This window comes from Amblyomma maculatum, chromosome 2 (assembly GCF_055883805.1).
Source record: "Amblyomma maculatum isolate TAMU_Amacu chromosome 2, ASM5588380v1, whole genome shotgun sequence".
Lineage (NCBI taxonomy): Eukaryota > Metazoa > Arthropoda > Arachnida > Ixodida > Ixodidae > Amblyomma > Amblyomma maculatum.
This window is the reverse complement of record NC_139345.1, coordinates 39,310,816-39,321,026: the sequence shown is the minus strand read 5'-3', so window position 1 is coordinate 39,321,026 and position 10,211 is coordinate 39,310,816. Positions and strand designations below refer to the sequence as shown.

The 10,211-nt window shown below is 44.5% G+C and overlaps 1 protein-coding gene across 1 annotated transcript; it reads right to left on the bottom strand.

The window, feature by feature from the left end:
* Nucleotides 1-925: 925 nt before the first annotated feature.
* Nucleotides 926-5,854, bottom strand: LOC146198439 (uncharacterized). Its single transcript, XM_084591897.1, has 5 exons — nucleotides 5,813-5,854; nucleotides 4,958-5,437; nucleotides 3,748-4,059; nucleotides 3,200-3,428; nucleotides 926-1,748 (listed from the first exon to the last, which is right to left on the bottom strand). The coding sequence occupies exons 1-5, from the start codon at nucleotides 5,837-5,839 to the stop codon at nucleotides 979-981; spliced, it is 1,818 nt and encodes a 605-aa protein (XP_084448023.1). The 5' UTR covers nucleotides 5,840-5,854; the 3' UTR covers nucleotides 926-978.
* Between the last annotated feature and the right edge of the window lie 4,357 nt (nucleotides 5,855-10,211).

Genomic DNA, 10,211 nt, shown 5'->3' with positions numbered 1-10,211 from the left:
TTACTTTAATATAAATGGGCTGAGGTAATATTAATACAGTGCCTCCATCATTATGCCCATTCCCACAGCACTAAGTGTGTCAGTCCGTTTCACTTGCAGACTGTGTGGTGGCACTAGCCACCTCAACCTGTTTTTTTTTAGCATTGTTGTTTATAAATAATTAACATAGCATTTTCTAATCCTAAAAATACTTTTCATAGGAAATGCTCATATCCATGCAAAAAAAAAAAAAAGAGCAGGAGAGGGGCGGGTGGCCACTTGAACCAAAGTCACCTAGGTTGCTTTGCTTGAACCACGGTGCAAGAATTGAACCCTTCACTCCGCAGGCACTATCACTGGTTATGCCAAGTTTTTCCAGACTGTGCACGTGCACTTGAAATTAATCTGGAGCAGTTTGTTTAGAATCATGCTTTTAGAGATCAGTGTGGATATGACATGGGGGTGTTCTCATAATCTCACCAGCATCCAAGAGAAACATGTAGCAGCTGTATCCTACCATGAGGCAAGAACATGGCTTCAGGCAGGTTACACTTTAAAACAAGAACCAGGAGCAGCTGTCAAGGCCGACTTACTCTATGGATTGAAGTTCATCTTAAAACCTCCTGTCACACAAGACCTCAACACACAAATGGAATTGATTATTTATTCTGTTTAGCTTACTGATAGCCTACTGACACCAACAGATTGCATGTAAACGTTCATCTAATTAAGTGACCTCGTAATTGCCTCATTTGCACGGGTAACTCAAGCTTTATTTCAGCACACAAAAAAAATTACAAAATTTAGAAAACTCACTCAAAGGTGCATCAGTCCAAGAGCCTTCCAACACCATGTCAACAACTGCACACATCACATTGTCGATGTCTGCGTACCCTAGTACATTGTCTTGTAGCAGCTCTTAAGCAGTCGGAGCAGTGCTCTACTTGTGGCATCCGTGGCAGTGCTGTTCTACATTAAGTGACCTAAGCTGACTTTTCATCAACTTTCCATGCCAGGCATGTTCATCATGTTGTAGATAGTGTGGGAACTATCCTCGGTGTCGCTATCATCAGTGGCACTTTCAGTGTCGCCACTGTCGTCAGTTTCGGTCTGAGAGTCGTAGTTTGGATGGAGAGGAGGCAAGTCACAGTCGAGTTGATACCGTGGTGTCTGCTCCAGGACTAACGGGGGATCTAGGTGTGGTTGCATCCCCGTCTGCACTCCCACCTGTATCTCCTCCTGGATGCCTGCATCCATGTGCATGTGCATTTGAGCCGGTACAAAAATGGAGCCTTGTGGCCCCATGTCTGGCTGCCTTTTCAGCTCCGCCTGATAGCCGATTTGTACCTCGCATGATATGCCCGCATGCGTCTCCACTGGCACATCTTCCTGCTGACCTGTTTTAATCTCTTCTTTCAGCTGCATTTGGGTTATTGGCAGCGCTGGTGGCTGCTGCACTACAATGGTTCGCAGCGGCTTTGTCATGTGAGGTCCACAGGCAACCTGCATGGCTCTACTCGTTTCAATAGGTTTTTGGTCTTTTTCCTCGGGTGTCTCACCGTACGCTTGGTTTTCAGCAGTCACTGACATGGTCTGCTGCTGCTCTTGCTGCTGTTGATGCTGTTCTTGCTGCTGTTCTTCCTGTTGCTGTGGCTGCTGCCCTGGCATGGCTGGAGTCAGCTTGATTATGTGTGGTGCAGGACGTGGTGGTGGCGGAATACCACCCATTCGGGAAGAGCAAGAGCCGCTTGATGTTCCCAAGGTGAGACCTGCAGAAAACCAAGGAATGTTCTCGGAGATGCAGTGGCAATGTAATACAGAATACCTCTGATGTCAGCACAAATGCAGGCATCAAAGCCAAGGTTTTCGGCTTGCTTCTGTGGTTTTCAACACGCTAAGCGTAGCACCGACCACCTTCATTCATATTTTGGAGGTTGCATGGAAGGTAGGGTCAGAACTATTAAACTGAAATGCATGCAAAAGCTAGCCATGTCATTGCTAGTGTTGGTAGTGTTAAGAAGCCTAGCTGATGAAGGTGGAGTATATAGTCAACGCAGCCAGAAGTCATGCTGGAAATGGCCACAACTGAGAATTGCAGCCCCTCACATCTGTCTTGATGCTATTAGAGTTTGAAAAGAACATTAAAGCCTGTAATCTCAGATGGATTATACAGGGTGTTCCTTTGTAATAAGAACGCATACTAAGGTGGAAGCTGTTTGCGTACAATGGTAACCATTCTCCATCCCTTGTGAAATAGCTTGTAGTTTTGATTTTTGTGAGTGTTATATTAATTAGATGCAAAATGTCAGCTACATGCCAAGGGCGCACATGAACCTTTTTGAGTTGTTCCATCTGTAATTATGGCACAGAGCAAAATTGTTTGGTACTAGCTAGCACAAGCATTGCCTAATGAAAAATGACAAAATTTTGGCATTTGGACTTGTCAACATAAATAACTGATTATTTCTCACAGTAAATGGCAAAGACTATTATATTATCCCCAGCATGCAGCTCACAGCTGTATGCATTTTGAAGCTTTTAGGTACGTTCTAGGGTAGTCAACACTAAAATGAGCACATCTGTAGCAGTGTTGTGTGCTTGTTAATACATTTTAAGCTATTAAATGATTCAAGAATCAAAGTGACTTCTTGAATGATTATGCTGTGAGCAATTTAAGGAATAAATATTGTGACAGTCAGTTAAGTTGCTTGGCCTACTTGTAGCAGCAAGTGAGGGGTGTGCTAAAATGATCCGCTTTGCTGTAGTACCCCATGCATTCTTGCTTTGGATTGACCAATTTTATATCTGACTTCACCACAATACCGTCAGAGAGCGGTAACAGTTGTAAACTTTAGAAAACCTAATATACAGGAACAGGCTCTGTACTTGCAAGTGTTCAACTTTCCAGATAAATACTTGGAATTCTTGCTTTTTTCACTTGCCCACCAATGGCAATAACTGAAATTTTCCACAGCAGCACATTCAGCAAGAGTCATGCCAGTAAAATATGCAGTATGTTTGTGCTTTCTCTGCTTTAAATAAGCAGTGCTACAGTGAACACTAGTGGAATGACCAACCTTACAGACATCATTGCAGCCAAGCTCAGTAAGCATGGTCCAGTCAGTGTTGATTGCTGTTCACCTGCTGCCATGTGTGTGTTTGTGCCTGCCTTCGTGCTTGTGCACGTGTAAAAGGTCTGATGCCAATTATGGGTTCATACCCTGGTGTGAGCGCAGGTGGCTGGCCAGGTGTCCACTCTGGGCAAAAGCCTTGTCACAGATGAGGCAGTCGTATGGGCGCTCGCCTGTATGCATGCGCATGTGGTTGCTCAGGTGGCCTGTCTGGGTGAAGCGCTTTTGGCACACTGGGCACGAATGGGGGCGGCCGCCTGTGTGCAGCCGCATGTGGTTGTTCAAGTGCCCACTTTGAGTAAAAGTCTTGCTGCATACCTGCACACATCCACACACAAATTGTTATTCTGTGCAAACAGATATGCATACCTGCACACCTCCACAAACAAATTGCTACTCTCTGCAAACATCTGCAGTACTACACGCAAGCTGAGCAACACTGAAGGTTTATGCCAGTGCACCTATGTTACGATTCAAAGTACACAGGTACAGATGCAAGTGTTATGAAGTGTTCAATATGGTCATGTGGATGTGATAAGGAATAGTAGAGCTTTGTAAGGAGAGAGAGTTAGGAAGTTTCACAAAACTCTACAGCTCGCAGCAGACCTGCTTAGCCATGCAGCCCTTGGTGACGTACCTGGCACTCGAAGGGTCGCTCGCCCGAATGCAGGCGCATGTGGTTGGAGAGGTGACCACTCTGAGTGAAGCGCTTGGAGCACACGGTGCACTGGTAGGGCCGTTCGCCCGAGTGCAGCCTCTCGTGGTTGTTGAGGTGGCCACTCTGAGTGAAGCTCTTGTTGCAGTACTTGCACTCGTAGGGTCGGTGGTTGGTGTGCATCCGGGTGTGGCTCAGCAGGTGGCCACTCTGCGTAAACTTCTTCTTGCACACCTGGCATTCATATGGCTTTTCCCCCGTGTGCAGCCGCACGTGGTTGTTCAGGTGGCCCACCTGGGTTGTGACAGCTCCTTTAGTGAGTGAGCCCAGGCACGCATGCACAAGCAGCATGCATGTCATGCACAAGAGAGTTAGCATAAAAAAAAGTATGTTGTTACAATAAAAGTACAGGAAGACTAGAGCAAGGTTTGTCTTCTCCAGCTGGCCTTAGAAGTATATTTGAGAGAGAGATAGGAGGAGGAATGGTTAACTACGTAAGTGGTCCAGTTGGTTACTCTGCATGAAGGAAGGGGAGGAGCAGCTGTAAAAGGCAGAGAGAGGGACATCAGTTAAGAATGTTTGATCACAACCTTTTGTGCAAGCCTAGTGCCCTCAGGAACTGGAACAGTGTGTGGCTTGCCATCAGTGCTGGGGATCGATGTGGCATCCATCCAAGGGTTTTACTCTCCATCAGTAGGCAAGCGTCGAGGTGTTCTAGGGTGTAGCACAGCATTTGTCTTTCAGCTCTAAACACAGGGCATTCACAAAGTTTCATAGCCGCAATATGCACTGGCACAGCTCTTAGCCACATCAATGCGAATTTTTCATAACCCTTTATTTTTCATATCTTCTCAAAAGTGTCGTTCTATAGACTTATATCAATTTCAATGTCAGAGGGTGCTGTCCTAACTGAACTTATGAGCGTTTGCCCTGTACTACAATTCATTTATAAAAAGATGACCTTCAGGTTTGAAAACCTGCTGTCAACACTAATGTCACTAAGGTGAGCATCAACTTGGAATGCATATGACAAGCTCTGTCAGCCAAATTCTTCAATTCTTCCAAAGCATACTCTCCATTACGCAGAGACTAAACAAAACAGTCACCAACTTGGATTAGCAGAACAGCAGCAGCTGCAATGTGTAAACTCGTTGCTGCTTCAGTCAAAGCAGTCAGGGAATGTAGTACACACCTGCTTGAACTTTTTAGTACAGATGTAGCAGGAATGCAGCGATGCCTGATGGGAACTCCGCCCCGAAGAGCTGCGGCGAGACCGGGATGGTGGCTGAGGTGGTGGTGGTGGCGGTGGGTTGGAAAGCAAGGGCAGTGGGGCCACCTTATCATCACCGGCCACCATCGACTGGCCATCCCCCGTGAAAGGTGCATGCAGCTCCATGTGATTGTGCAGGTGTACAGCACGCTCAAACTTCTTGCCACAGATGTAGCACTGAAGGCGCACGGATGGTTCGAGGGAGCTTCTCTTGGAGCGTGTGTTGTGCGCTGGCCCTACTATGGGGTTCATGTGTTGCGGTTGTGGTGATCCACCCATATGAGGCACAACAGTGCTTGTGGAAGTGTCATAGGGCGTCGGCATGGGTGCCACCACGCACTCATATTGGACAGGCATCGAGCAGAAATCCATCAAATGCATGGGTGGAGTTGTGACAAGGTCCTACGCAAGAAAAAAGCATAAAGTCACTGAAGGGTTGCACTTTGGAAGTTAAATAAAAGAAAAGTGGTCCTGTCACAATGAACTTTTTTTATTATTTTCTTATGCATACCATAAACCAAAAAAAAAGTTGCACATGACATCCGCTCTCATGTTTTCCTGTGCAAGTGCAACAGCATGGTGCATGCAAAGTTTGAAGGGCATCGTCTAAGAAATGCATTTTTGAACTCTACCATATGGAGTGGATAGAGCACCTTCAATATTATGTGCATTCCACAAACAGGTTTCACAGCTGTTATCACCTGACTGAGTGTTGTGCTTAATGCTTCCAAAGCAAACAAAAGCAAAAGACTCAGAAAAACATTCACAAAACCCTACCTGTATGCCATCACCATTCAAGGCCATTGTTGCCTTAAATGGGAGCAGTTACCCAGCAGGTTAAGTCCTGCTTCTGGCCCAGGGATCTGGAACCAGGTCAAGTTGTCAGGGGAAGAGGACTTTACCAGGAAGAAGAGGCCTGCCAGCAGGAGAAACAGTGTGGCTGTTAGAATTAGGGGTAAAGTGCTCTTCCACTTCCTCCTATTGGAAAAACTTCAGGCTAAGAAATTAGACAAGCCAAAGAAAAATGGGTGTCTAAAAACAGCTGTCTGTACTATGCTATTCAGCCTGGAGGAAAATCGTTGCAATGCTTCGTATTATTATGCAGCTTGTTCCTTCTGCATTTAAACTAGTCAGCTTGGTTAATATCTACTTTTTGTGCACACAAACCATATATACAAAGTTGCAACATTCACAAATTTGGCCGATTTAAGAAAGCTTTAACCTGTGCAAAACCTTGTTTAGAACCACTTTAAGCCAGGCATAATGCAAAATATTATTTATAAGATACACACCTCTGCATTTGACAGTAGCTCAGATGCAGATTTGGTCAGTGTGCATTTTAAATTGTTTGTCTTGCTAACAGGAGTGCCTTAAAATTTCCAAAAAGTGTTGGTTTGTTTGCATTGCAGAATCACTCAAGGAAGCTTACTTGAGACAAACTAGAGGTTAGTTATCATGTAGGTCAAGACAGGAATTCTATAATCAAGTCTCTTGGGGAATTGATATTTTTCCTCCAAAATCCTGACATGCTTCTTGAAAAAGTGTTGTATAAATAATTAGCACCTGAAATGGATATGTGAACATTGAGCTCTCACGCTCTCACAACTTCTTGAGCAAGAAAAAGTGCACCTTGTAATTTTCACTCCAGTTTCAATAAGTTTGTAATAAGGAAGGCAGAAAAAAACTGTACCTGCAAATTCTGTACCAAATAACAAAAAGGGCATTGGAAACAAAGAAGACAGGCTCAACCAGCTGTATAAACTTGAGTGGTGCGCATTATTGGAAATATTTAGAGTGTCGTAATGTAATGATGCATTTTGCCAATTTAAATATAGAGTTTCATTTTTGAAGTGTGAAGGAAAGGCTTAAAAAAATAACTAAATGATCAGCATAGTGAGCTGCTCAGGTTCTTATCACATTTTGAATAATCAGTCCATGCTCATGATCTTTGTTGTGATGATTCTGGTCTTATATCAAAATCACATTGAGTTATGTATCCGCTAATTCTAATAGCTCGGGCTTTTTTCCTCAGCGGGCTTTTTTTTTTTCCTTATCGCTGCTCGCAAATCATCTCTCTCTGCATCTGCTACATTTTTCGTCTGTTGATTCTGGTGTGGGAGGCTTTTTATTTCTACTTGCATTTCACCGCTGATGAGAATGAGAAGCCTTTAATTAGGAAGTGAGGGAGGGTTGCATCGAGGTAGGAGCTTGCTACTGCAGAAAAACTTAGTTACAGAATAATGAGGGAATGGAGAGCAACTGAGAGACATGAGGGGAGAATTCAATCAGCAGCTGTAACCAATGGCCCTACACACTTGATGTAGCTAAATTATAAGATGCTGTTGAGAAGTCTCATAGATGGCTGAGAAGCTACAATAAACGATCTGAAAGACCAGAAATAGACAAAAATAAATAAACATGGCAATGATTATCAACGAGCTTTAAGATCACCTGAAATTGTGATTTAGTGAGCCTAGTACAAAACCTTCTATAAAAAATTAGATACTTGAGAAAAAGAGAATTGTTGATAGCCTCCTTCGCACATTTTATGCTGAAATGGTCTTTTGGACGTGCAACTCAGTTGCAAAAGTGATACAGCACTCAAATGAGCTAGCCCATATGGGTTTCAAGTCCAATTGCATGAGACAGCCCAGATCAGTTCTGTGTCTTGAGTCAAAGTGAGCAAGCACAGGTGGATTTTACATAAAAATTGCCGAACCTAAACGTTATATTTGTGCATTGGATTGCTACGTCCTTGGCACGGTCATTCAGAAACGCAAAAAATACAGTTTCACAGAGTATCCGTGTTGGATCATTAATGTTAAGGCGAATTCCAATCAGCTGTTCAGAGTGAGCGCTCTCAGACTCTGCGAACAGAGAAGATAGCTAGGGAGTCTAGGGACCATTCCATTGTGGTCCAGTCAGAACTCCATATCTGAACCCATGTCATGCATAGAAACAGCTTATCAGTTTACTAATTGGAGGCTGCAAATGCTCCCATTAGTGAACTATCCCAAACACAGACTATACTCAAGAGAACTTGCTCGTCACCAAATGGAATTCTCCATTAGTTTTTGTGTGAAGATCTCGGATACTGCACATATACTCAAGTTTTGATTTAAGCATATCAGCGGTCTGTATATTCAAACATGGGCGCTTATGCTTACGCAATGATACTGGAAGATGTACGAGTTGGTGAGTATCTGATTGCAAGGGCATTGCATCTGAACAAAAATGATGCTGTTTGCTCACCAAAGCTGACCTTAAAATGACTGGGCATAGATAGTGGTCACATTCAATTCTGGCCCAGCAGTACATTCAGTCACTTATGTTGACAGCTGAGTGTCAAGTTAGACATCTCTAAAATCATATTTTAATTTTTTGCCTTTTTTTCAATTACAATTTTTCTTACATTTTTATGCACCGTTGGTGGAGCAATAGGCACCTGAGTGCTGGTGTCACTATAGGCTCCGACTCAACTAGCAATTTTCTGCTCCGTGACCCGCCGAATCGTTTGACACCACCCTAAACCTTCTGCACCAAACAGGCGGACCACAAGTTTTATACAAATGGTGGTAATAAGGGGTCCAACCTAGGTGTCCGCCAGCCTGGGCTACTTGCAGCGAAACGAAAGTATAGGTCTGAATCGCGGCTCTCGAGCACCACCGTTACGTGTCCGTAGTTGCTATGCAACTAACGTGTTGTCACGTGATATGGTTCCATTTTGGTCATGTGGCATGGTACCACCTTCGTCGCATGGTATCGTACCACCCTGATCGCGTGGCATATGTTGCTATGCGGCGACGACCACGCTGTGTTGCCATTTTGAAACTACCCTATGACCTTGGATTGAAGAAAACATGACCTTGAGAAATGTAACTATAGTAGAGCTAACAGTCTAAAACTTATTCTAAGCTTAAGATGCTAATGAGGAACGATAAGGTTGGCTTACTAATGTGGCACGTTCATACAAGGGCTGTGAGGGTACGTGTCCGTCATTCGTAGACGACACGTCGCGCGGTCTAACCTGGGTCCTAAAGGTTATCTCTGGTACGAAGCACAGCGAGGTGCGCAGAAATAATTTACGCTGTCCGATAAAATAAGGCGAAATCCGGTTATGGCATTTGAGCCGCAAGGCAACTCACGAAGAAATCATGCGCGCGCGGAGAAAATCGGACCTCCGCTCGCCTACCTCAAGAGCCATGTAAGGCCTCGCGGTTAGTCACCGGGCAGGTTTCGCTAGCTGAAATACGGGCCACGATGGCCGACCAAAATGTTGCCCAGGGATGGAAATCAAAGCCCGCAATTTCTCTTTCTCCTTTTCTATTGCAAAATGGGAGCGATCTACGGGACAGAGAAGAAGATCTCACCTGCTGTTCGAGGCCGTCTTCTTTTTTGCTGGCCAGCTGACACGCCCCACGGCAGTGAACCAGCTCGAGGCACGCAGCGCTCGTGCCGCGGGCTTTCCACGCGAACCGTGCAACCGCGTGGAGAGCCTGCCGTCATGCCGTCCATTGGCTAGCTTGCTTTAGGCAACGTGGCGTACCCGAATTACTGAGGCACGCTGAAATTTCCAGCTGACATGATGAACAACGAAATTCGTTGTACCGGTGAGCAGTCGACCTGCACTAGATCAGAACGGCGCTTAGTGAATGGAAGTAGCATTCGCTGCATGAGGATCTGCAAGTTTGGAAGAGGCACCTGCATAACATTTTATCATGGTCTAGTGCAGTTATCTAGGCAGAAATGCGAGATGTCCGTGCCTGTGTTTCTGATGTTGCTACATGAGACAAGGATGTCGACAATTGCGTGACCTTATTATGCACTTACATTTAAACGCATTTGTCAAGTCAGTTAAATTTGCGTGAAGATCTAGCGAGTTCGAAATCATTTGGTCGAGCTTCACGTTTACAGTTTCGCGCCGCATAATAGCGCGCACGGGAGCGCGTTTGAGCCGACAGAGCGCTTAGAAACCGAAACTAATAACCTGTTTGTGAAACACGTTAAACCACATTTTTAATTCGTAAATTTGTACTTTAAAACAATAAAAAATACGTTTTTACTTATTTTTGATGTTATTTATTGAGAATAAATATTGTTTAGGTAACCAGTTTGTGTAACCTAGTGTACGCAGCGACCTGGTACGGTCGCCGCAATAATTACGATTTACGAAAGC

Bases quoted from the DNA above. Each gene is read 5' to 3' on its own strand.
- LOC146198439 (XM_084591897.1), bottom strand. From the start codon at position 5,839: ATGGCCTTGAATGGTGATGGCATACAG. The intron at 4,060-4,957 runs GTGTGTACTACA...GTCACAACCCAG, and splicing joins GTACTAAAAAGTTCAAGCAG to GTGGGCCACCTGAACAACCA. The intron at 1,749-3,199 runs GTATGAACCCAT...GGTTTTCTGCAG, and splicing joins CCACCTGCGCTCACACCAGG to GTCTCACCTTGGGAACATCA.